General features: G+C 40.5%; 5 protein-coding genes across 5 annotated transcripts; 2 read left to right on the forward strand and 3 right to left on the reverse strand.

The window, feature by feature from the left end:
* Window positions 1-1,606: 1,606 nt before the first annotated feature.
* On the forward strand, window positions 1,607-2,035 carry KVR01_011980 (uncharacterized protein; the record flags this gene model as incomplete). The annotated part of the gene is made up of 1 exon (XM_044791345.1): window positions 1,607-2,035. One exon carries the CDS (start codon window positions 1,607-1,609, stop codon window positions 2,033-2,035), a length of 429 nt encoding a protein of 142 aa, XP_044639061.1.
* Window positions 2,036-4,345: 2,310 nt separating this feature from the next.
* Window positions 4,346-5,470, reverse strand: KVR01_012091 (uncharacterized protein; the record flags this gene model as incomplete). Its single annotated transcript, XM_044790922.1, has 1 exon — window positions 4,346-5,470. One exon carries the CDS (start codon window positions 5,468-5,470, stop codon window positions 4,346-4,348), a length of 1,125 nt encoding a protein of 374 aa, XP_044639172.1.
* Window positions 5,471-10,806: 5,336 nt separating this feature from the next.
* KVR01_012064 (uncharacterized protein) lies at window positions 10,807-11,472 on the forward strand (the record flags this gene model as incomplete). The annotated part of the gene is made up of 1 exon (XM_044785573.1): window positions 10,807-11,472. The coding sequence occupies one exon, from the start codon at window positions 10,807-10,809 to the stop codon at window positions 11,470-11,472; it is 666 nt and encodes a 221-aa protein (XP_044639145.1).
* Window positions 11,473-16,380: 4,908 nt separating this feature from the next.
* On the reverse strand, window positions 16,381-22,483 carry KVR01_012029 (uncharacterized protein; the record flags this gene model as incomplete). The annotated part of the gene is made up of 5 exons (XM_044794235.1): window positions 16,381-17,754; window positions 17,813-17,928; window positions 18,420-20,377; window positions 20,452-22,398; window positions 22,449-22,483. The coding sequence occupies 5 exons, from the start codon at window positions 22,481-22,483 to the stop codon at window positions 16,381-16,383; spliced, it is 5,430 nt and encodes a 1,809-aa protein (XP_044639110.1).
* A 3,303-nt stretch (window positions 22,484-25,786) lies between these two features.
* On the reverse strand, window positions 25,787-26,713 carry KVR01_011877 (uncharacterized protein; the record flags this gene model as incomplete). Its single annotated transcript, XM_044790516.1, has 1 exon — window positions 25,787-26,713. Exon 1 carries the CDS (start codon window positions 26,573-26,575, stop codon window positions 25,787-25,789), a length of 789 nt encoding a protein of 262 aa, XP_044638958.1. The 5' UTR covers window positions 26,576-26,713.
* Window positions 26,714-27,020: the final 307 nt, after the last annotated feature.

A 27,020-nucleotide genomic window follows, 5' to 3' on the forward strand; every position in this document is an offset into this window, starting at 1 on the left:
GTCCGAAGAAATTACCCCTGTTTGTTGAGATAAGGGCGGTGATGGAACTTCTGCGTAGAAATCTGAGGGAATTAGATGGAGCTTTTTGGAACATCGTGGTGTTGCGGCCATCTGCTAGATAGCTGGGCCCGCCAGATCAATGTCAGCGTATGGGACTTTTCTGGCGCAATGCATCATATATTAAGGTGTGTAATCTGCGTTTTGAGATGGACTTGGAGTCGCCAGAAAACTTGGACCCCCGTCGCTAGATAAATACACACTCATACCTTCTGTAGCCAGTTTGACTAAGTCGTCTCAGAACTGAATTTGTGGCTTTTTGCTATCTCCGTTACACGGAATCATTAATTACTGTGAGGAGTTCACACGACTACGGACTCATGGGTTTGCACATGGAAGCTGCCCTTTCTTGCGAGGCGATCATTCACCTGGGCATACCATCTTCACTATTGCCCTTGATAATGATATCTACTTAGGTAACAGAGCATCAGATAGCACGTTTCGAGTGGCCCACCGCACGGGCTGTCCTGTTTCCCTGAATAGGTAACAAGTCAACCATCACATCCCTCATTCACTAGCAACCATCACCTAGCAACCTCAATTCACTTGTGGTGTACACGCAACGCCGTTGCTGCTTGGGTAGCAGCAAGGCTTAAATACCTCGCCCGCCACCAGCCTCGAGCTCGTTTCTTCCATGTCATCCACAACCAACTCCATCTGACAATCTTGTCCTGTCGTGAATGATCACAAACCATCAGATCTTCTACGACTCTCTTCTGGGAGTAGATTCTTTCCTCTCTTCTTGAGAGTGCCGTCTTTCCCAGTCTTGTGTCACCTTTTGTTGACTACCTGATACACTACCAACGAGACTGATCGCAACGACGATCACCACAAACAACTCGCAGGTACCTCGACAGGCAGTACGCACAGTAAGTACGCTTTCGCGGTTTCCGCAGAGTCATCCTCTCCCAGAAAGCGCGTGTGTTGCTACCGGATAAGTAACGTAACTAATCTGTCCTTCAGTACATCAACTGCCCTCTGATAGTGTCTGCATTTGCTTGACCATCAACACCATCAGTACAATCTTGTGTGACTAAAGCAATACAACTCCATCAAGATGGCATTCACTCATCTGAAATCCATCTCGAGCAAGTTCAACGCCAAGGTCCGCGCCCAGCTGCAGAGCATCAAGGGCAAGGTTTTCAAACCCAAGGCTGGCGAGACCAACAATGCCGTCAACAACACGGCGGCTGGCGGCATCAGCGAGGTTGCACAAAACAATGAGGCGACTATCGCCAAGACTACTACCATTGACAACGTAGCTATCATCAAGTCTACTGTCGTCAAGTCTGACAAACACAATGAGGCGACTGCCGTTCCCAAGCGCGACGCCGTCGAGACTACTATCATCGACGACATAGACATCGCCAAGTCTGCTGTCGTCAAGTCTACCAATGGCGAGTCTGCCATTACCAAGGCTCTGACCGCGGCCGAGTCCCAGAGACCCGTCATTTCCTCTGGCTCTGGAACAGGTTCATCTTCACTGGTTCAACAGAGGATGAGACTTCTGCCGAAACCAGGCAAGGTGACGACGGTGCACACCAGGCGGATGTTGAAGCGACGTGCTTCCATCACTGACGAAATCGATGCTGGCCGCCCAAGAAAGAAGGTGCGGTACAGCGAGGAGGGTCCCCTTGTTGAGCACACTCAAGCCAACGTGGAGGGAGACGATGTCGGCGTTGCCATCACGTCCCCAGCCAGTAATAAGTCAGCCAAGAAGGCGAAGCGGGCGGCTCGACGGGAGGCTCGCAAGGCCAAGTGGGCCACGCGACGCACTGCCTTCAAAATCAAAGTCAAGAAGATCCTTGACGCGGCGGTCACTCCGGGGATGGTGGCACTTTTTACCGTCTTCTCCCCAGTCATCATGGCAATTGGCATCGTCAGCTTTGTGCTAGACGCAGTCGTCATGTTCATCATCCATGTGCTGGGCTGCCTTTGCGCGCCTGTGATGATCTGCATCTGGTGGCCTTTTGACTGAAGGTGACCACCCAAAAAAAAAAAAAACATCACTAGCCTTTGACCGATGGCAAGACGGATCATGCATTGCCTATCCACGGTCACTGGTGAAGAATTCCCCGTGTTAGGAGAGGAGGACGAGGATGAGAATCCGTGGAGGGTGTGGCAAGGGGGGGGGGGTAAAATTTTGGAGGCGAACTATCAGCCATGGATGGGATATGGAGTGTCGTTTGGGGACACATTGAGCGTGCTATCAGCAGTATTTTTAGATGCACCTTTTGACAAACCGGTAGTCCGTTGCAGCAAAACACAGCAATGAGCTGAACATTTTAAATGTCCCCTCCTCTTGCGTGAATACTGTCTGACCTGTCACGCAACTTAAAGATCCGCGATGGCGTTATCACGGATGTGTAGAAACCGTTGTTTTGAGCTGAGCTTATCAAACTACTTAGGTACGGCAGGGCAGGGCAGGGCAAGCCTTGTGAGACAGAATGCATGTGTCTTGGCGGTCTGTCAGGTCATTTGGGTTAATTGCGGTTTATTGATTGGGGCTTTATGGTAAGAGATACCCTTTTGCCACGAAACGCCCATAGTTGAATATGCATTTGCCCCTTTAGTGTCGTTGAGACTCATACTTCTCTCAGTTCTATTAGGGTATTCTTTCTTTTGCGCCTCTTCCCTTGTTTCATTAGGTCTACTAATTTCGATTATAATTAGCAGACTTATTGCACCGTAAAGGAGCTGCAAGAGCTCGATGATCAAGCTAAGAGGAAGCAGAAGAAGAAGATCGGCGAGGGCGGCCGAAGCCCACCACCCAGCCCGTACAAGGAGGGCAAGTGGGACAGCATTCTCCCTAACTAGGTGAGAGGAGAGCATAGACGATGGACCGTGGTTTCGGACCCGGGGATCGGCTGAATGCTGGGATGGCTCACGGCTTCGGGCCTGAGCATCCCCGAGTTGACAATGGGAGAGGCGATAGACTGTTGTTTCGGACACAGGAATCGGCGAATCTCTCGGTGAGGTTATGAGAGAGGCGATAGACTGTTGTTTCGGACACAGGAATCGGCGAATCTCTCGGTAAGTTTTGTGACGATAGCCTGTGGTTTGGAGCCCAGGCATCGGCCGGATCAACCTGTGGGTTTGATCTCGGTTGGGCGACGAAGTCGGACTCCGCACCTCCTCGTGGTGATCGCCTGGGCTGGCCTTGTAATAGGCCAGGCAAGCGCGGAGACGCAATTTATTCGACAAGTATCCCCAACGCCCTTATGGTGAACAACGCTAATAACGATTCTAAAGACTGCCCCCCATTCCAATCCCACCCTCACGAGCTCGACTATAATCACTCGACACACGGCTGCGGGCCGTCGACACTTGGACCTTGTCACCGGTAACCCCGGAGGACACGATCTGCCTGTAGACACAACCGCTGTCAGACCCTCACTCTTTACATTCGACATCCGAGTCTGGCACAAACACCGTTGACTGACTGACCCAGTTTGCATTATATACTATGGACACCATCGAGGGTCCGTAACACCAGAGGTAGACATGTCATCCACAATTTCTGCCCTTGTTCTAGCCTCGAATGCTACAGAAATGCTGTGGCATACAATGTCCGGGAGTGCCAGTCACCATGTTGGCCTTCACCTCGATGACGAGCTGTCCGCGCGGTCGTGACCCGCCGCCAACCGTATCGCGCCGCCGAGTCCCCTGCAAGACGTTACCCTTTGTAGCCTGCATGGACTCAAGAGCCGAGACTGCGAACCATTTCGGACTAGCACCATGGCGTCTTTGTCACGACAATGCGAGTGCTTGTCCGTCTCCAGCTGCATATTGGGAAGCCGGTTTGAAAGTCGCCATTGCCCGGCTGTTGTACCTCCCAAAAGAAAACGTCCCTTGGGATATTTGGCATCAAACTTCACAATTCAGTGCCCACGGCCCTCTGAAAGAAGTAGACGACTGCGTAAAAGTATCTCTGAATATTCCTTCCCAAATTTCAAACAAACCTTTCTTCCTCGTATATACCCCTTCAAGGTATCTGAACTACACCTTGCGAACGCGCACGCGTCACCAATGTCTCTGACGTACTTTTCATTGAAGTGGAATCAGTATTGAGCTATTCAATGCGTGTGATGTCAGCCCTTGCTCGATCTGCGGAACTATCATCATTTGTTATGTGGAAAGGGGCTTCCAACGCGCGTCGCGGGGACCTGTCGACTCCCCGTGCCAGCAGAACCCATAAAAACCACCGCCTTTAGATCCTAGTGGTCGCCTGGAATGGATGGATTGCATTCTTCGACTACAAATCCATAGGTAGCACAGCTCTAAACATTCATTTCGGGAAACCGTACCACTCCCCCCATGTCGGTAAATCCCCCTCCAATTTCAAGTTCACACAGGCGAGAACTCCGACATCAGCTCCAGCATAAGAGTGGGATCTATCGAACCCCCACTCTTCATTGTCTTCCAACTCGATGTATCTTCTCAGGGCGTCCGCCAGAGCGTGCGCCGAAAATTTTGTGTCTCCACGATCACAGCATTCCAAGGGATGGGGGTCTTCCTTGGAGCAGCAGCACCATTCCTCATCCCCCGAATTAACTTCGATGAACGTCAATCTGCCAGCGCGAAAGGTCTGCCGTCTGCTGTGGGCATACTCAGCCTTGAACTTGCGCTTTAGACTGTAGTCAATAATCCAAAACGCTTCGAGGCCGTGTAAATCGTTGACGTAGTCGAAGCCGAAAGTGGCATCGTTGCATGACCAGAATCCCAATTCATTATATACCGCCCATGCCGGGTTGTACTCGACGGCAACGTTGTTGATGACTGATGAAATCCAGTGCCCTTCGTTCCCAGGGTTGCCAGTAGTATGCCACCTAAACGAGGGGAAGTGTTGAATCCCTTCCCAATGTCTAGAGTCATCCCATGAGATGTTAGAGTTTTCGGGTAGCTGAAGGATGATTAAATCCGCCGATGGTTGTATTGTTAGGGTTTGGTGCTCGCCGTTATCACGAATAAACTCCATGTTTACTGAGGCTGTAGGCTTATTGCATATATCCCAAATTACGTGTTTATGTAACGGCTTGTGTTGAGGTGAAGCCTGTGGGCTGGTTTTTAAAGGTTTAAAATACCGTAGCATCCTCTCGCGGGACTCAAAGCAGGCTGTCCATAAGCCTGAATCTGTTAGGTACGTAGAGATATTCCCATCCGTCCATGAGAGTTGGCCACTTGCTCGGCACCGAGGAGCTGCGAAGCCGATAGAGTAGTGCGCGTCGTAGTGCGCGTCAGAGGATCGTATGGCGTGGACCTTCTTGGCTGGGTCAACGACGGATTCGGGGTCTTTATTGGTACTGTAGATGGTGAAGTAGTGGACCCCTGGATTATCGTCGCGAATCACCATATCCCAGATTTGATCCCGCAATTCCTTTGGGAGGCCGGGAAAAGGATGGAACTGTGCCATTTTGGCCTGCGAACGGAACTCGAGTTTGTGCAGGTCGTACTTGGCTGAAGATGCGGATGTGGAGAGTTCCTAGGTGCTTGATTGATTTCGGTAGTCGATGAGGGATATTTATATGCCCTTGGTCTGCTGATTGTTGCTGGGAATCGATTTAGGCCGCCACTAGTAGTAGCTACTCCGTACTAGCCTCAGCCTTACTAACGTCCCCAGCCCACATTCCGACAGTCCCCTAAATCCGACCACCCTATATCTATATTTATATATATACACGTTTATCCCTACCCTATCTATACCCCCCTATAACTTTATAAGGAATTTTTTTTTAATTATTAAACTTTCTTTAAACATTATCCTAATTATTATAAAGAAGTATAAGGAAAAAAAGATTTATAATATATTTATAATAGTTAGAAATAAAATACCTATATAAAAAGTTTTTAAAACTTAATATATTTTATATATTATACTTTATAATTATTTTTTTAATATATAAAGTAGATTTATTATTTATAAATTTTATTAACTTTTTTAATATTTAAAAGATTAATTAATATTATTTTTAATTAATTAAAATAGTTTAAAGTATATTTTAATCTATTAGGAAATATAAACTCTAATAAGTTAAATAGCTTCCTCCTTTTTAACACCCTTTATTAAAAGGAAATAGTTAAAGGCTTTTTAATTTATTATTTTATTTTTAAAAGCTATAAATATTAATAGATTAAAATAAAATAATTAAAAATAGTAATAAAAAGAATATATTTATATAGTTTAATTTAATATAATTATTTATTATAAAAATTATTAAATTAAATAATTATTAAAATATTAATAAAAAAGATTAATAAAAAGAAGTTTAAAATAATATTTATAATTAGTTATTTAAAAATAATAAGTTATTTTAAAAGATTTTAATTTATATATATAAACCTTTTTTATAAAATATATATTTATTATAAATAAATTTTTAAACTTTTTATTATTTTTAAAGAATTAAATATATAATAGTAATAATTTCTTATAATTTTTAAGGATTATATAAATTAATAGTTTATAATAATAAAAAAGTTAAATAAAAGAGCTTATTATAATTAAGTAATTAAAAAAGTTTTTTCTTTTAAATTATATTAAAACCTATTTAAATAATACCTTTTATAATTAATAGATATTATATATATATTATAGTTAATTTTTATAAGAATATTTTTAAATAATATTTATATTATCTTTTATTAGCTATTAATTTATATATATTTTAACTATTTAATATATTAATTTTTAATTTATTTAAAACTATTTTTAAATAATATTTATAATATTAAAATAATTATAACTTTTATTAATAATTATAAAAAAGGTTTCTTTATTATTATTATAAAGTATATATTAAAACTTTTATAAAATTAAATATTTAATTTAAATAGTAAATAATTAGTTTATAATTACTTTTAAATATAAAGCCTTTAATATATACTTTATTAAAAATTAATAAATTATTAAAATAAAAGATAAAAAAGCTATTATTAAATAAAATAATATATATTTTTATATTAAATAGTATTTTTAATTTTAAAGGATTATTTTAAAATCTTTAAATAATTATAAAATTATATAATATAATAATTAAATATATTTATAATAAATACTTAAACTTTATATAATAACTTCTCTTTTATAAGATTTTAAAAATTAAAATTAAAAATATTAATTTAATAATATTTATAAAAAAAGTTTAAAAATTAAAATATTAGTTAAAAGTTAATAAAGTAATTTAAAAAAAAAAGGTTTAATTTAACTTAAATAAGTTATTTATAAATATTAAAGTAATTTAATAAGCTTAAATTAAAGTTAAATAGATATTTAAAAAAAATAATAAAGATAACTAATTAAAAATTTTAACTATTAAAAAGAATAAAATTATAGTAGTAGTATAAATAGGGTTAAGGTAAAGGGGTAGTTAAAAGAGGAGGTAATTAGATTTAGGGGACTATTAGAATGTGGGCTAGGGACGTTAGGGCTAGTAACTATAGGATTATAGCTTTACTACTTCCCCTATATTATTCCTTAGGTAACTCTAGCTTTAAATTAATAATTCTTTATAGATAATTTAAGTCTTCTTTTATTATAAGTTATAAAGACCGTCTTAGTACCCCCCCTTTTAAGTATATAGTTTTATTTTTAATCCCTATATATATAAAATATATATAGCGCCTTTATATAGTAGTAAATACTTAAAACCTAGTGTTAAAAGAAATATAGTACTAATAATAGTAATAAGAGAATATAGTATATCTGTGGCTATGTGGCTAAGCCTTGTACCGCATAGATAAGGCTAGAAGGCATCGCTCCTAACGGTGCCACACCAGAATCGTCGATATAAGTAGCCTAAGGGCTAATAGTCGAGCTTGGCAGGAGATGTGCCAACGATGCCTCAACGGAAGAGTAGAAGCCTGTCCCAGGGAGCAAAGGCCGAAGCGGCATTGACGAACACGCAGCACCCAAAGTGGATGCTGAGACAACGTGCCCCAGTCAACGATAAAGTCGACAACGGCCGCACACAAAAGAAAGAACGGCGCAACGAGCAGGGTCCCCTTGACTGGCATATCCAAGTCGAGAAGGAGGGAGACATCATCTGTGACATACTGGATTGCCTCTGCGAGTTACTGGACTTCCTCTACAAGCCGATAATTTTATGCATCTGGTGGTTGTCTGATTAATGGTGAGCACCAACCCAAGACTACTTCATTATGGCTTTTGAGTAGAGAGCCTCCTTGCTAACGCATGGATGACGCAGTGAATCGCTCCGGCTACCTACAACACGTCGGCGATCCCAACGCACAGTTCTCCGGATGGTCTGATGCCCGGAGCGCCAATACGACGACTGCTTCTAGTAGTATGTATTTTCATACCACTTGAGTTCCTATCTCCTATCCTCTTAACCTCCCACCTCTTAACCTCCCACCTCTTAACCTCACAACCTCGCAACCTCCCAACCTCACAACCTCCCAACCTCCCAGCACTTCACCTCCCAACTCTCAACCTCCCAGCTCTTAACCTCCAACCTCCTAACCTCTAACCTTATAACTTCTAATCTCCTAACTTCTAATCTCTTAACTTTAAGACTCCTATATAATAACCTTCTAAGAAATAACCTTTTAAATTATAAACTACTTAAATTTAATATATATAAATTAATAAATATATTTTTAAAGATTTAAAATTATTTATAAGAACGGATATTCGCATAGGAAAAAACGGCTAGTATATAGGTACAATGTTTCCTTTAGGGCTATAGCTAATTAGAGGGTTTTATTCAACCCCCCTAACTACACACACCACCTATACGAAGTACTTTTTATGCCTTTTATATAGACTTACTAATTCTCCTTTACCTATTAAATAAAACTCTCTTACTAAAAGCCCTCCTTGCTAGAAGTTCTATTAATATAAGGGCTTATAGGACTATTAATATAGAGGACTTTATTAGTAATAAAAAGGAGACTTAGGAGGAGATTATAGTGTAGAACACCCTAGGTAGTAAGGAGGAAAGAAGTAGTAAACTACTAGACTAGAAGTGATGATAAGAGGATTAGAAATTAAGGGCTGATAAGGATATATATACCTATTAATGAGTATTAATTTGTATTTTATATGGTGAGTGGGTGGTGTAAATTAAGGTCGGTACATTAGGGGGGGATTTGTACCTGTGTACTAGCCGTTTTTTCCTGTGCGAATATCCGTTCTCTTATTTATTTATTCTTTAAATATTTTATTATATTAATAGTTTATTAATTTAATAAAATATATCTTAATTTACTGGAGCGCTAATATAACAACTGCTTCTAGTAGTATGCTCATTCGGCTTTCAGTTCTCATTTGGCGGAGTGGACGACGAGCAGCCGTCAATGAATCAGCAGTAGCCAATTTCGGCTGATGATTTCAACCGTGATAAAGTCTCATTACTCTTTGCCTACTTACATATGTCTACGATTGTTTGTTACAGTCTGCACTGGTGAGAGAAGGATGTGAGTTGGCAAGCTGAGTTGTGGCCAGTGGGACGTGGGATTTGGGGAATAACGTTTCGGAGATACGGCTTCATCCAAGGACACAATGACCCGATGTCCACATAGCTGCTCAGTGAGTGTGTTCTTAAGGTTTCTGGCTTACATGTTTGGCGGCTCTACGCGTCAAACATAAACGATCATTACCAGGCTGTGCATCAGAGTGATATCCTCAGAGTACCCGTTGTCATTCCGGTAGCTGTTTCTAGCGAATAGCACGAGCACTTGGGCAAGAAGTCCGAAAGGCTACATTGAGCTCTTTCTTACGTGATTGCCATTTGACCTCACCCTGCTGCTCGAGACCCATGGCGGCGCATTCATGGACTTTTAGAAGCTGCGGTCTTGCAATAAGTCCTCATCAACACCGTTTACACTGCTGCACCAAATGGCCGTGAATAGGAAGTTGCGGCGAGAAATCATACTTCAGATGATTTCAGAGCTATTATCTTTATTGTATGTTCCCGCCCACAATATTTCTACTTGCACAGTTGACGACGATGTTTAATTTTTCTACCAATCAGGTGGCCCTGAAAAAGTCGTTGGACATTGTTCTCCGTGACCAACTCAGCCACATTGAACTTGAACGCCTCTTGAACGAGGAACGTTTCACAGTACTCTTCTTGGACATATCATTGCAGTTGGAACCATTGTTGGTTTTCAATTCACAGACCAACAAGACTCGTGGACCAACAAGACAGAGCCCTTTCTTTCTGACCCCAGGACATCTTTCGAGGTTGTGGCGGGACAAAGGGCCTGTTGAAGACCTCAAAAGTACACCACTCTCGTCATGAATGCAGGGTGGACTCTGGCTTGACAGTAGGAATTGCATGCAGGAGCTATGCACCTTTTTCCTTTCCTCTAACTATTCACTTATCCCCATCATGTATTTCCACTTCACTTGCGACCGTCACCCGACCGCCATTCATTGGTAACGCTCAGTTGTGCACAAATTGAGTCCTTGGTTACCTGTCAAGAATTATAAATAGCCTCGTTCTACACCTCCATCTACAACACACGCAGTCTTTGAGTTGTAGATCGTGCATCGTCTTCCCCTTTCGTCATCTACTTGTCACATTGCCCTGACTGCACAGGTGCAGAACCGCCAGCTCTCAACTGAGTTCCATTCGAGAATTGTCAACTGGAAATCAGCATATCGTCAACTCGACAGAAACAGTCAGACAGTCTCATCGCAAGTCTTCTTTCAATATTCCGAGCCTTTCTGAGCGCCCGAGAAACAACCGTTCCAGTTTTCGTCATCGACAAAACAAAATCTTAACCATGTCTGCCTCCAACAACGCCAGCATCCTCAAGAAGCTCACCAACAACCTCGATCCCAAGCTCAAGGAGGCGAATCCCCAGACTTACAACGAAAGGCCCGCAGAAAAACAGAGCGAGACGGACGCAAAGCATGAGCAGGCCTCCGATCCTGAGCAGACCAGCGAGCCTCAGCAGACCAAAAAGTCCAGGGAGGCCAACCAGCCTAGGGAGACCAACACGCCTTGGCGGACCAACCAGCCTAGGCAGACCAACCAGCCCGAGCAGACTAAAACCGTGAACCTGGGCTCTGACGCACTGCACCAACAGGATGACGAGATTAGACAGTGCGAAACCATGGAGCCCCAACATGACAGCAACGAGAAGCAGCAACTCTCCCAGACCATCAGCCCCAACACGACCAAACAGCAGGAAAAGACCGCCAGGCGGGCTGAGCGGAAGGAGAAGTGGGCTGCCAGGCGAACCGCATTCAAGCGCAAGGCGAAGAAGTTCGGAAATGCTCTGATCCGGCCAGCCGTGATCGTTGGCGGTCTCATCATCGCCCCGGTGTGGATAGCGGCAGAGTTCGTGATCGCCATGGTCTACTTAGCGGTGGTGCTGGTGGTGCAAGTTCTGGATCTCATCTTCTGCTGTCCATTTCGCGTTTACCTCTTCTGCAGCAATTTTTAGCAAATTTCTAGGCCCGGTGGGATCCGGCGTTGAAAGACCCAGCTGACACGGGAAGCTCAAAAAGATTATCAACACTGCAACGAGCTAGTTAATTGATCCGCGGTGCCGGCAACAAAACTCGCGATGGAAGGCAGACTGAACCTAATGTGTCTTAAAGGCGGTAGCCATTCAGCATGTCTCCGGCAAGAGAAGGAATGGTAGAGAGCGTGGCTCGTTTAAGGGGAGTGGGGCTTCGGCCACATTGTATTTTTTGTTCAACTGTTTGTTTATTTATCGTCTTCTCGGCTTTTAGACTAACTATTAGTTTATACCTTAAGTATAAAGTTAATAATTACTTAGTATATACCTTTAAATTTATCTATATATAGAGTTACTAACTTCCTCTATAGGGCTTTTTTTTCTACTATATTCCTTATATATTATATAAAAGTAGATAAATTTTTAATAATAAAGTAATATATTTAAAGGAGGAAGATTGAATTTTTAAATATTTAGACTTTTACTTTTCTTATATAGTATTTATTTAATATATAGTAAATAAATTTTATTTAATTTTTTAAAAAAGTTTTAATCTTTTATAAAGTTTATATAAGAAGGTTTTTAAATAAATTTATTATTATAATATTATTATTCTATTAATAGCTATATATTTAGGATAGAGATTATAATATATTTAATTTACTTAATAAAGGTAGATTTAAATAACTATATAATGAATATATTAATAGGAAAAGCTAGTTTATTAAGTTTTATATTATAAGATTCTTTTTTATAAAGGTTATTTTAAAATTATTTTAATTTTATTATATAACTATTTTATTAACTATTAGTTTTTAAATTATTTATATTAATAATTTTAATATAATATTATTAAAAGTAATACTTTTTAACTTTATTTATATAGTATAAAGCTTAACTATATACTTATAAATATATTATATTCTCTTTTTATTATTATTAGTATTATATTTCTTTAAATATTAGATTTTAAGTATTTATTATTATATAAAGGTGTTATATATATTTTATATATATAGGGATTAAAAATAAAACTATACCCGGGGGGCAGGCCTTCCCTACCCCCCTACACTTTTAGTATAAGGGGTACTAAAATTCCATAACAGCTAAAATTATATAATACTCATATATTCTTTTATTAAATAGAAAACTTATTAAAACTTAGATTTTAAATATAACAATCTATTACCTTTATTATTAACATCCTATATATATTTAATTTAATAAAAAAGAGGTTATATTAACTATTTTAAATTAATTTTAAATAAAAAAAATATATAATCTTTATTAAAATTAAACTAATAACCTCCTATAAAATATATAAGTTATAAAATAGTAATTAAACTAAATATAAATACTCTACTAACTAAACTAAAGGATTATTAACCACTATTTTATTTATATATTTTAAAGGACTTTAATAAACCTATATAAATAATAATAATAAAAATATATTAAATTAATCTATTAATATACCTAAACAATAATCTATACTATTAATAGCCTTACTCTTTTAACTAAACTAAATACACTATCACTACTATAATTACTATAATTAAATTTAATCAAACTACCCTATAAATAAAATATTTAAAATATTTATTCTTTCTTAATTAAAATACCCTTTATTAAATCTAAATTCCACTAAACTAATAATTAAGTTAAACTAATAACTAAATAAAATAATTTAAACTTATTAATATAATTAAAATAAATATAACTATTTTTATTTAATTTAAATTTAATCTTTAATTTAAACTATAATAGAATATCCTTAAACTATATAAAGGTCTTAACTTATAACTACTTTAAACTATTATAAATAACCTTATATAACTTCTCTTTACCAACCAAACTTAATTCTTTTCCTATTTAACTAAATAATAAAATTTAAACTATACTTTCCTTATAATTAACTTTTATTATACTTATACTTAATAGCCTTTTAATAATCTATATAAAGTTATAATATACTTTAAATAAATAATAACTTAACCTTATTTTTTAAATATATAATTAATTAATAATTTATAATTATTTCTTTTTTATTAATTTCTTTTTCTTATTTAAAAGTTACTACTTTAATATAAAGTTCTCCTAATTAAATAAATATAATTATATCTCTATTAGGTTTATAGTCCTTCCTAATAAACTATTATTTCCTATAATAATACTTAAATATTACTAATTAATTAAAACTAAATTAATTAAGTTATTTTTATAAATAATAAACTTAAAACTATTAATAAAATAATAATTAATCCTTTAAATATTATTACTAAAAAGTACTTATAATATATAATTATATATTTTAATATCTAAACTCCTTAAATTAAGTACATTTTAATTAATTTAATAATAAATTTAAATATAATAATATAAAAACTTTATATTATAAATTATTAATTTATTTAATATAACTTACTATTTAAATAATTAAAGACTAATTTTCTTAAAGCTATATATAATATACCTAAATATAAATACTATATTAACTATTAGGCTAAATACCTTATAAATAAAATCCTTATAAAAATTATAAAATAATCCTTTTAAATTATTTATTAAAATATATTCTAATACTTCTTTTTAAATATTAAAAACTCTAATATCTATAAATTAAAACTTATAAATTAAATATAATAATAAAAATAAAAATATATTAAATTAATAAGTATATATAATAACTTTAATATTATAATAACTAATAAAGCTATTAAAAAACACTTACTAAATTATACCTTTAAAAGTCTATATACCCTATACTATCTTAAATAGGTTCTCCTCCTCCTACTAATTAAAATAAAAAGATAATTAATATTAAACTACTCCTCTAAAATAACATTTTAATACTTAAAACTAATATAATAACTAAAAAATATTAATTAAAATAATAAAACTAATTAAATATAATCTTACTATTAAAAATCCTATATTTAATTAAATAAATTAAACTTTTATTAAATTATACTTTAATAAAATAATAATTTAACTAAACTTTAAATATATAATATATAAAAATAATTTTATTAATAATACTATTAATACCTATAAAGATTATAAACTTATAATTATTTAAATTATAAACCTTAATATTTTTATTTAATTATTTATAAATTATAATAATAATAAAATAACTATTTAACTTATTAATTATATTACTATACTTATTATTATTCTATATACTTAAATTAACTAATTAATAATAAGTTTAGTAATCTTTTAAATAGTTAAAAAAAGTTTATATTATAAATAATAACTTTATATATTTTATACTTTAATTTAACTAACTTAACTAATAATCTCCTTAATTTTAAATATTAACTAATAAAATAAAAAAATATAAATCTTTAATTAATAATTATTACCTTAAATAATAAAAAAATTAACTTAATTAACTATTATAAAAATAATTAAACTAAAACTACTATTAAAAACAATTAAATATACTATATTAAAATACCCTCCTCCTATAACCATAAAAAGAAAAATAATTAAAAACTATATAAATAAATTTATATAACTAATAATATTAAAAACTTAATATAATAGAAAAGTCTTATAAAATCCTTTAAGTAATCTCTATAAAAACTTAAATTAAAATCTTTATAAATTTCTTTAACTTAAACTTTAAATAAACCTTTTCTTAAAGTATTTCTACTTATATTACTTTTATTAAATATTAAAAATATCTTCTATACTATTTTAACCTTATTTTTATATATATAAAATTATAAATATTCCTTAATTATAATTTAATAATTAAATACCTTTAATATAACTTTTAATATACTTTAAAATATACTAACTAATTAAATAGCTAATATATATATTATATATAAATATTAATAATAAAGCTAATAAATATTATAATTAAACTAAATTAAATATAATTAAACTATATAAATAACCTCTAATTATTTAAATAAAGTATTTATATTAAAAACTTAAATATATAGATAGTATATAGTAGATATTATATCTAAAATTTAAGTTTTAATAGGTTCCCTACCTAATAAAAGAATATATAGGTATTATATAATTTTAGCCGTTGCGGGGTTTTATTACCCACTCCACCAGGAGTGGGTAAGTGGAAGCCGAAGCCCACGGGTAACCACTTAAGGGGAGTGGATGGGGCCAGGCTATGAAATTACGAAGATAATGCGATGCCGCACTATCATCGCGTAGAAAAGCTTCAAGTGATTATTGAAAGGCATTCAAACAATGTTAACTTCAAATGTTTCCACAAATTCTGCCTATGTGGATTTCTCCACGAAAAGTACTAGAAGCTGCTATGATTAATGTACACATGGCTAGCAGCTCGACCACCCGAGGTCTCCTGATGCTGGGCAGCTTCTCCTGGCCCCTTTTTGCCGTTCCATTTCTTTTCTACTTTGATGTGAACCATTGCCAGCTGTTCTCCGACACTCCGAAGCCGCGGCACAAGAGCCATCAACCGGCAATCTAACGGTTGTGCATGGGTACCACTTTGGATGCAGATCTATTTCTATTGGATGATTGGAGTATCGAGAAGGAAGATATCTGTTTAAGTAGGAGCTTTACGGACGCCCGTTGGGAGTTAAACAGACCGCCTGGTGAAACATGAGTCAGTAATTGAGTGCTGCAGACATTTCACAAACACAATTACAAACACTGTAAGGCAGTTGAGAACTGTTCGAAGAGGATCATGAGGGGAAACCCCTTTTCAACTATTTGCACACCGAAAATACACGGTCAGATCCTCAATTGGTCGACCGGACCATCAGTAGTAGCCTACCGAGGTAAATGAAACAGACCTTGAGCCACAAACGTAGGGCACACGACCGTCAGCCACACCAAAAACACAAACATCGAGTTCCGATACTTTTTCCAACCACTCACACCCTCAACTCAAATACCAAGACCGCCCATTCCCCTAGCGATTTCCTCAATTCCATCGGCCCTTCTGACACCCTCAGCAGGGGCATGATTCTGCCCACCAACAGGCGACCCACACTCCGGACAACGCGCCTGCTGCATGGGCATACCGCACTCGCCCACGGTAAAAGGGTGACCACGCTCACACGTGTACCAGTGGCCTGTGCCGCTGAACTCAGCCGCCATCGCGTTGTACACGGCACGCATCTCGTCGGTGGTAATGGGGCGGTAGAAGACGCCCCCGTTGAGGACGGTCTCGGCAGCTGCGATCTCAGCCTCCATCACCTTTCTGGTCTCTGCGTTGGCGGAGCCAAGAAGTCCGCGGGCCCGGGAGAGGTGATCGAGGCCCTTGTTCTTGTGATACTCGTAGTGGGTTTCCTTGGGTTGCTTGGTGTCACCCGCGGCCGCTTTCTCTCCTTCGGCGGCATGATCGGGGACCGAGGCTTCATCAGCAGCGCTTAGAGATAGAGCGAAAACACAGAACTGGGTAGAGTAGATGTGGCCCTCAGCCTCAAGCTGAGGGCGACTCGTCTCGACAGCGCCTTGGATGAGTTTGTCGCAGAGGCCGAAGTTGGCGGCGAAATCGACAATAACCTTTGTTTGGCGTGACTTAGCAGCCTTGCAGAGGCTCGAAAAGTCAGAAAGAATGGCGATGCTGCACTTGAGCTGCAGTGAAAGTGCAAGCAGGTATCCCCGGAGCTGAATGATGTCCGGGTCATAAAGCAACGCGCCACCGGTGGTCTTGTGCCTTCTCGCATGGCTCACAAACTCGAAAACCCTGTGGAAGGGCTGCTCCTCCACGCTGACCTGAGCAACAAATTTGCTGATGCTGAGGTACGTCTGCATCAGCCCACTGTATCGCTTCTGGCCGACCCAGTTTCGCAAATTGATGATTTGGTCGACTATATCACCAGTCAGCGCGAGCTGGCCAGCTCGACCGACATCTTTCACCTGGTCAAGGGTTTCCTCCAGCTTCTGCTCTTGCTTCATGAGAACCTCCACCAGCTCAAAATGGCGGGACGCTGACCACGAGATGAACTTCTTGGTGGCCTCGTCAAGCATCGCCCGACGGACGATCCTGCCGTATCGTGAGATACTCCGAAGAGAGCCGCGACACGTCGAGCAGACTTTGACCTCGTCCATGGAGAACGGCTTCGTGGCAGCCAGAATTCCCACCGGGATGTCGTTCTCGTCCAGCTCATAATGCTCGCGCATGCTCATCTGCCCATCCATAGATTCCAGGGTGAGGAAATGGCCGCAGTCAGGGAAGATACAAGGGGTTTCGTCGAGGGCGATCTCCCGGTACTCCTTCATCTCGAGCAAGTCGACGACAGTGGAAAGGACATCCTGAGAGCCACAGACCTGGCAGAAACGCGCTTTGGGACAGGCCTCGCCGCAGAGAGACGGACACTGGTGGCCACAGCTCAACGCCAGCGTGCAGCGCTTCGAGCAGGGGACCCAGTCGCAGGGTGCGGCGCATGGCATGCTGCACTCGCCATGAGGGCAGCGCGAGGCACACACCTGCTCGGCGCATGGTGCGCACGGCTCGTGGCATAGCTTGCTGCACCTGGAGTGACTGCAGCGTGCCTCGCACGGCTTGGCACAAGGACCACACTTTGAGTCGCCGTGGCAGAGCTGCTGGCATGTATGTTGACAGGCTGTAAAGTTTCGGTCGCAGACTTGTTTGCAGAACCCATGATTGGCCTGTGTGATCTGACCCTCTTTGCGCGTGTTGCAATTCCAGCACGCGCTGTGGCAGGTGTGGCCGCATGGGAGATGCTGCCCACACTCGGCCACGCACTTGAACGTCGCGATGGTGACATCCACGCGGCAAGGAACCACAACAGTATGCTCGCATCCGGGCACCTTTTTCTGCACGTGCACTCCACAGGCAACGGTAGCAGGGTCTTGAACCTGCCAGCATTCGGCCGTCTTCAGGATGTGGCCACAAGGAAGCTCCAAGTTGATGTCTTTCAATGTGAAGTGACACTTGTCGTGGCATGGGTCGCCACACTGCAGTGGGCAGGCATGATTACAACCCTTCTTGGTCCGAGGGCACTCTGCGATGCATTTGACGGCCTTGTGAACGAGATCAGAATGACACCGGCCATAGCAGGCATGGCCGCACTCTAGCCGACGGTCGCAAGGCAAGGTGCAGCCGGCCTCGGGAGAAAGCATGGCGAAGTCATCAGGCTGGGACACAAGGATGGGTGTGTCGAGATGGCGAGGGCACTGAAGCTCAAGCTGGTCCCCAATGTTGTTGTTTGCCTGGAGCAGTTGGATGATCTGGTTCCACATTGGTACGTTGCGGTACGTATTGGAGTTGCCAATGATGTAGCAGCCATGCTTGGCCCGGGAAAGGAGAACATTGATCCGGTTCGACGTGCTGAGGAAGCCGCATCGATTCTGCGGGTTGCTGCGTACGAGGGATATGATGACTACCTTGGCCTCCTCTCCTTGGAAATTGTCAACTGTCGCGAGTCTAATGCTCTTTGCAAGAGTTGTCTTGGACACTGTCTGGTGGGGTGGCTGTGATGGCCTCTCGGGCTTTGCCAGCTCCAGATCTTCCAGCTGGTTAAGATCGCGATCATCGAGGCTGACGGCAAACGTGGGTTCTCTTGCTAGTCGCCAGCGAAGCTTTTGGAGCTGGCCGAGGTATGGTGTTAAGACTGCGATGTCTTCCGGGCTGTACTTGCCCTGCCTCACCATATGAGATACCAGGCATGCAGTCATTTCGACCTCGTGATCGTTCGAGTGGGACGTGTTGTGAGGATCTTGCTCTTTGGCCCCCGCTTCGAGTACCTCGTGATGGAGCCAAAACAGCCGACGTCGCATCCCCTCAACCTCGGGATACTGGGACACATTTCCGGCGTCTTTGAGAGTCTTGTAGATTGTGGATCGAATCATTTCCGCAATAGACGGATGCATGCGTCTCTGGGTATCTAAGAGGCTGACGGGGAGCCTGAGATCGGTTGGGAGTGGCGGCTGGACGAGGCGCTCGAACAGGGACATATCCAGTGAGTATTGGCGTCCGTTCGGGTTCGTGCTCTGCAGCTGGTAATTCTGAATCTGGGGCCGCAGCTGCTCATGATCGCCGATAAGTATTGCCTGCTCCACGGAAGGCAACATGGCCGTCAGAATGTGAGCCTCGAGGACTTCACCAGCTTCTTCGCACAGCATGACCTTGGTGCGGAGCTTCCGCAGAAGGTGGAGCTCTCGTGCAAGCCCTGTGGTCGTGACGCCAACAATGTTAGCTTGTTGTAGACATCTGAGTCGCACTTCTTGCCGGACTCGATTACGGGTCTCTCTGGCCTCGTCGTGTTCTCTGAGGGTCTCGACGAGTTGGGTGATGATGGGATCTCTTATCTCCTGCACCCAGGCTCTGTGAAGTCTTGTTCGTTCCTGTTGGCCCATGCCTGCCAGCGACGTACGCTTGAGATCTCCGATAGGGCGCGAAGGGATTCGCCCATTGACTCTCACATCACTTCCTCCAAGCAGCCATTTTCGAATCACATCGTGCTTTTTTGGCTCCACTTTTGTCCACCCGTCTTCCTGGTCCGGAAATAGCTCTTTGAAATGAGCTGGATACGAAGAGGACAGAAACGTCCGGACAGACAATAGTGAGCCACAACGCGATAAATCACATAATAATCCTGCTGCCTCATTCTCCAGAAGCCTCATGAGATTGACGTAACTGAACTTCTGTTGCTTCTCAGCCTTCGTCAGGGGCATTTCGTCTTGAACGACTCTGATGTTGAGTTTCTCTAGTCGCTCGGACTTGGATCGCGAGCCCATTCGAATAATTCCCTTGATGCCGTCGTCAAGTAGGTGCTCAAGCAGTTGATCGAGGGCATGGTTGGTGTAGCAGACGCATATCACTGGTCCCAACTTTGCCTTTTGCTTGTTCGAAAGGATGACTTTGAGGACCTTCTCGCCAGTGAAGGATTTGCCTGTGCCGGGTGGGCCTTGTCTGTAGTAAATGTCAGTGGCTTGAAACCAACCAGGCTGAAGCAAAGCAACTGTTTAACATTTTCATGTACTCACATTAGTGAAACTTCACGCGAGACAGTGTTGAGTAGAGCCTCGGATTGTGTTGCATCAAGACCTGTTCTCGATGTCACCTTTTCCACTGGGGGCAAATTGTTGATGTCAATGGAGAACTCTTTGTGGTCCACCGTGATGCACTTCAGATCGAATGTAAAGGCCGGTGCTCGCGCAAAAAGTGGTGGTGGAACCGTGACGCTTTCTGCCGGAATTGAAGTTTCAGGAGCGATGAGATCCGTGAATGGTATGTCCGGCTTGCGGGACAGCTGTTGAAGGGCCTCAAGGGTGTATTGGAATGAAGGTAGCAGCACACCAGGGAACTCCACCAAACGTTTGTTTGGAGCATTTCCAATCTCTCGAAACCACGCCAACACGCGGGTGACATCTCCATTGGATCTTCCGACGAGATGCACATTCACATAGAGGTGGTCTTTGTCCGATGAGAGTGTGAGCTTTGCTGTGCTCTGAGCATCTGCTTCGGCCGTGACTGGACCAGTACGGCCGTTCTTGGGCGCGTCTTTACTGGTTCTCAACGTCGAGTCAGCGACTACCAAGAACAGGATCATGCCAGCAACATCGAGCACACAAGCCAATGCTCCAGGCTGGAGCTTCTTGCTTTCTTCCCACCAGAGCTGCCTCTGCATGTTGTTCATTTTTCGGGCGACATCAGGCTGCCGGCACCTGATGGTCACTTCCAGTCCCCTGTCTTTGTCCAGCCTCAGGCCATGGACTGTTGCATCATCATAAGTAGTGGTGCGGGCGCTGTTCTGTGACATGCGATGTTCTTGCCTGCCAGGGTTGCGAAGACGCGCAAGCATTTCGCCGACAGCATCTCGCAGTTGACCGACGGTGTCTTCCCTCAGCAGCCGGAACTCTCGGTCAACTCGGCCGCGAATGCCTTGTAGATGCCACTGGGAGGGATCGGTTGTAGGAAGGTACTCGTTCCTTGTGGCCGTGATCTCTTGATACGTCGGCATGATCTTGATCTTGGATATTTCGGCATGGTCATTGTCGTGGCGAGGCCCGTCCCGAGAAAGCTGCCCGGGTAGGTCCTGCATCAAGACGAACTCCTCAGCGCGGACCACAGCTGGCTTCTTGTCCTTAGCCTCCGCCATGTCCTTACCAACGCCCAGGCGGCGATGTAGATAGTCGAGATACTTCGAGACTTGCAGCTTGGACATGCTGTCAACGGGCTGGGATGACTTGGCGATAAGGCCATCGAACTGGTCGACAAGACGATGAAAGGTGTCGTTGACAATGTTCATGGTGTTGCAGTCGACAAGTCTGAAAAGCACCGCAAGTGACGGCTCGAGAACAGCCATCAACTTCTCGTCCTCATCGCGTTCTCGAAAGGCCTTAGCAATGTCCACCACGAAGTCGAACAACTTGGCCGCACGAGTGGCGTTGACACCCAGGATGAAGCCATGAATCATCGCCACCTCTTGCTCTAGTACGTTGGAGTCAACGAGTCGTGAATGAGTGATAAGATCGAAGAGCCGTCTGACTTGAGACTGCCAAAGATCGATCTTGGTTGGGAAATCAACAGCGTCAGGGATGCTTCGCTCCGCAACGTCTTTGATGAACTCGAGTCCGAGATCTGTAGAAAGTTTCCTGATGGTTTCTTGCGAAGCGCCGAGGTCGCCGTCCATAAGTTCAAGCGCCAGCTCAAAGAAGCGCTCGATGTCAGATGGACGTCTTCTTGGGGCATGGTTGGCGTTGAGCAGTCTCAGCCAGGATCTCAACTTGTCCTCGCTCCGTCGCACAGCGGGGTCGATTTCGGGCGGTGCCTTTGCAGGCGAACTTGTATCTTGAGATCGATCGTGCGAGAACTTGCAACTCTTGCCAAAGTGGCACCGACCTTTGTCTCTGAAGAGACGGCATGGCTTATCCTTATCTGCACGGCGCGATCCGTTGGGTTGATTGTGGTTGACCTTGGACGGCGTCGAGCTGTATGAACGGTTAGCAGGAGCCTGCAGGCAGAGACAAGTGAAAAGTACCTCGAGCCGCCCGCTGAAGCCGTCGGGGGATCCATGTTGACAGGCAGGGGTCGAGTGATGGAATGCGAGGTCAAGATGTTGGGAAGTAGATGAAAAGAAGGAGAAGTCGCGCGAATCAGAAAGGAGGGACGAAGACGGTGGAAAGACGACGGTGCAGTGGCGTAACGACAGTGGCGGACGACGAGTTCGAAGTCGAGGTTCGAGGGAAAGAGACGAGTGGATGGAGAACAGTCGTTGGATGAATGGAGATTCGCTGAAAGGAAACGAGAGGCGCAAACCAACAGGCGCTGGTAAAACGGGTGTGAAGATTTGAGGAGGGGTGAGTGAGTATTATGAATGGGGGGACGAGAAGGAGTGAAAACGCAAAGGATGTAGTAGTTCTGGAGGCAAGTTTCAGGCAGGATCAACAAACGAAATCCCACCAAACGTCGACAAAGAAACGACAGCGCAGCCCAAGGCAGCCCCTTGCGGTAACAAGCCCTCGTCACAGCTTCAGATTTCGTAAAACAAAATCAAGTTAAGAAGAAAATGAGATACATCGAACCACCAAATTTCCCTTTTTTCTTGTTCGAAAGACATTTCTACTCGCAGCGCCAAGCCTGTGTGCTGCCATTTGTTGGCAGTTTGAGGGCATCATTGATGCATGAGGCCCACCATTACGCAACTGGATCGATTCCATCGTCACACAACGCTATGCCTACGCTCATGCATCTGTCTGGCCGTTTGAAGCAGACCTAACTTTTACCCAGACTTGGAACAGACGGCAACACAGTCCAGTGAAGGGTGTCCAAGTCCACCAAAGAGTGGCTGATGGAGAATAAGCAATGTTGATCCAGCGAGAACATTTCCAGTTTGGATGATAAAATTTCTAACACACTTGCTTCCATCAGCGACCAACATCTGTCCCCGGGTCTGTACTGAGGTTATGTCCACCTGAAGACACAAAACATTTACTGTACATATGTACTGCAGGACTTTAGAGGAGGCTAGGTTCTGATGTGACATCTTCAAAGTGCCCCCCCCCTCTGCGTCTGCAGGGCCTCTTTTTCGGTGAGACTACACCACCAAAAGTGAGTATAGCGATTGTTAACGTCCCCGGCCTATATTCCGATAGTCCCCTAAATCCAACCACCCTATACCTATATTTATATATATATATATCTATCCCTACTCTATTTATACCCTTTTATAACTTTATAAGGAATTTTTTTCTAATTATTAAACTTTTTTTAAATATTATTTTAATTATTATAAAAAAATATAAAGAAGAAAAAATTTATAATATATTTATAATAATTAGGGATAGAATATCTATATAGGAAGCCTTTAAAATTTAATATATTTTATATATTATATTATAAGATTATTTTTTTAATATATAAAGTAAATTTATTATTTATAAATTTTATTAACTTTTTTTTAATATTTAAAAGAATTAATTAATATTATTTTTAATTAATTAAAGTAGTTTAAAGTATACCTTAATTTATTAAAAATATAAACTTTAATAGGCTAAATAATCTCCTCCTTCTCTAATACCCTTTTATTAGAGAGGAAGTAATTAAAGGTTTTTCTAATTTATTATTCTATTTTTAAAAGCTATAAGTATTAATAGGTTAAAGTAAAGTAATTAAGGGTAGTAATAAAGAAGAATATATTTATATAGTTTAATTTAATATAATTATTTATTATAAAGGCTATTAAACTAAATAATTATTAGAATATTAATAAAAGAGGATTAATAAAAGAAAGTTTAAAATAGTATTTATAATTAACTATTTAAAAATAATAAATTACTTTAAAAGACTTTAATTTATATATATAAACCTTTTATAAAGTATATATTTATTATAAATAAGTTTTTAAACCTTTTATTATTTTTAAGGACTAAATATATAATAATAATAATTTTTATAATTTTTAAGGATTATATAAATTAATAGTTTATAATAATAAAAAGAGTTAAATAAAAGCCTATTATAATTAAGTAATTAAGGAAAGTCTTCCTTCTTTAAATTATATTAGAAAACCTATTTAAATAATATCTTTTATAATTAATAGATATTATATATATATTATAGTTAACTTTATATAGAAATATTTTTAAATAATATTTATATTATTTTTATTAGTTATTAATTTATATATATTTTAGTTATTTAATATATTAATTTTTAATTTATTTAAAACTATTTTTAAGAAATATTTATAATATTAAAGTAGTTATAATTTTTATTAATAATTATAAAAAAGGTTTTTATTATTATTATAAAGTATATATTAAAATTTTTATAAAATTAAATATTTAATTTAAATAGTAAGTAATTAATTTATAATTACTTTTAAATATAAAGCTTTTAATATATATTTTATTAAAATTAATAGATTATTAAGATAAAGAAGTAAAAAGGTTATTATTAAATAAAGTAATATATATTTTTATATTAAATAATATTTTTATTAACTTTAAAGAATTATTTTAAAACTTTTAAGTAATTATAAAAGTTATATAATATAATAGTTAAATATATTTATAATAAATATTTAAACTCTATATAATAACTTCTTTTTTATAAAATTTTAAAAAATTAAAATTAGAAAAATATTAATTTAATAATATTTATAAAAAAAGTTTAAAAGTTAGAATATTAATTAAAAGTTAATAAAGTAACCTAAAAGAAGAAGATTTAACTTAATTTAAATAAGTTATTTATAAATATTAGGGTAGTCTAATAGGTTTAAATTAAGGTTAGATAGGTATTTAAGGAAAGTAATAAAGATAACTAATTAAAGACTTTAATTATTAAGGAGGATAAAATTATAGTAGTGGTGTAAATAGGGTTAAGGTGAAGGGGTGGTTGAAGGAGGAGGTGGTTGGATTTAGGGGACTATCGGAATGTGGGCCGGGGACGTTAGCAGCAATGCCCTCCAAGGTTCACAGCAGCCATTTCAGTCCGTTTTACGAACGAAGCTGCCACAGGACGTGATGACTGCGCTCACAGTACTTAGTCAAACAAGCAAGAAACACCTTCCCGGATTTGGAACCTTAGAAAAGAAAAAAGAATTTCTGGGAGGCTCACCCCCATTCCGTGTGCCCTTGGCGATGGCTGCCCGGGACAAGCAAGACAGCACCTCTCTACGCGCATAATCAAACGAATCGACGGAGAACCCCGCAATAAAGATTTGGTCAACCCACTAGAGGTATAAATATAGAGCCATTCGTTTTATGTACTTTCCCCCAACTAGTATGAGCGTGGCGTTGTCAGAGCATTTCAAGTTTTTCCATTACTGAGATTGTCCAAAAATTTCAATGTCGCTCCCCCAGCCAAGCCCATACTTTACTCTTGCCCAGCAGCCAACTTGATGAGCTCCCCGACCACAAGCTCCGGCTGGCTGAGATTGACACAATGGCCCGCCCCCTTAACGAACACCCTCTTCACCTTGCCACCAGCCGCCACCGACTGCTCGTACATGAGCTCCAACAGCGGCGTCGGGACAATAACATCGTTCTCGGGGATAACCAAGACGCTGGGAATGTACTTCCACGCCTCATACGCAACCACACCATCGTAGCTGTCCGAGCTGTGTTGCGTCATCATCCCGAGGTACCGCGTCTGATCCTCCTCAGACTCGATGTCGTTGAAGATCATCGTGGCGAAAGACGGGTCAATAGGCGGCAGGTAACCCCCCGGGATACCCGACCTGAAGGGCTCAGGCATGGCGTCGTGGCCGCTCATCCACGCGCGGTTCGACACGCCCAGGGGCAGCACGAAGGACGCGAGGTAGAGCACGCCGACTACTGCCGTCGTCTTGCCCTCTGCGGCACGGTCGTCCCTGCCCAGCCCCTTGAGTGCCGAGGATCCGGGGACACCAGCGTACGAGTGCAGCATGACGACCACGTCGGTGGGCTCCGTCTCACTGTCTAGGTTGGCGGTGATCTCTGCGCGGATGTGCTTGGCATCATCGTCTGCCGTTGGTGCGGGCAGGCGGGAGCCGTCGTTTGCTGAGGGTAGGTCTATTGCTCGCGCTGAGTGGCCCTGCTGTTGGAGGGCGGCAACCAGACTGTCGTAAAGGGATGAGGTGACGAAGGAGCCGGGAGTGATGATGAAGGATGTCTTGGGCGCCATTTTGAGTTTTGTTTGTTCAAATCATGCAATTTTCGAATGTTTGGGGAATCGAGGACTGGCTTGATGGTTGATTCTTCAAACGTTTAAATCACTCCGCGAGACACCTCCTTTATAATAAATAAGAGACCGTATTTGACATTGAGAGCCGCCCAGGTAAGTGAAAGTGTCCGCGCGGGGGCTAATCCACTTACGGATGCTTGGAACGAAGGATCTTGCGGGCTGACCAAGCAGGAGGAGGTAACATCTAGGCTCCAAGTTATAGTATAGGTACAATTAGTGCTTACTCGGCAAAAGCAGCCTGCATCCACCTACCTAGGTGCCCATTTGCGCAGGTCCTTTCGGTGGCCTACCCAGTACGTTGTCTTTCCCTAACAGCCTCCATACACTTCAAGATAGCTTCCACTCCACATTTAACTATCTACAGAGCCATGCTCTCTAGACAATC

Source organism: Diaporthe batatas (assembly GCF_019321695.1).
Source record: "Diaporthe batatas strain CRI 302-4 chromosome Unknown Contig00017, whole genome shotgun sequence".
In the NCBI taxonomy this organism is placed as follows: domain Eukaryota; kingdom Fungi; phylum Ascomycota; class Sordariomycetes; order Diaporthales; family Diaporthaceae; genus Diaporthe; species Diaporthe batatas.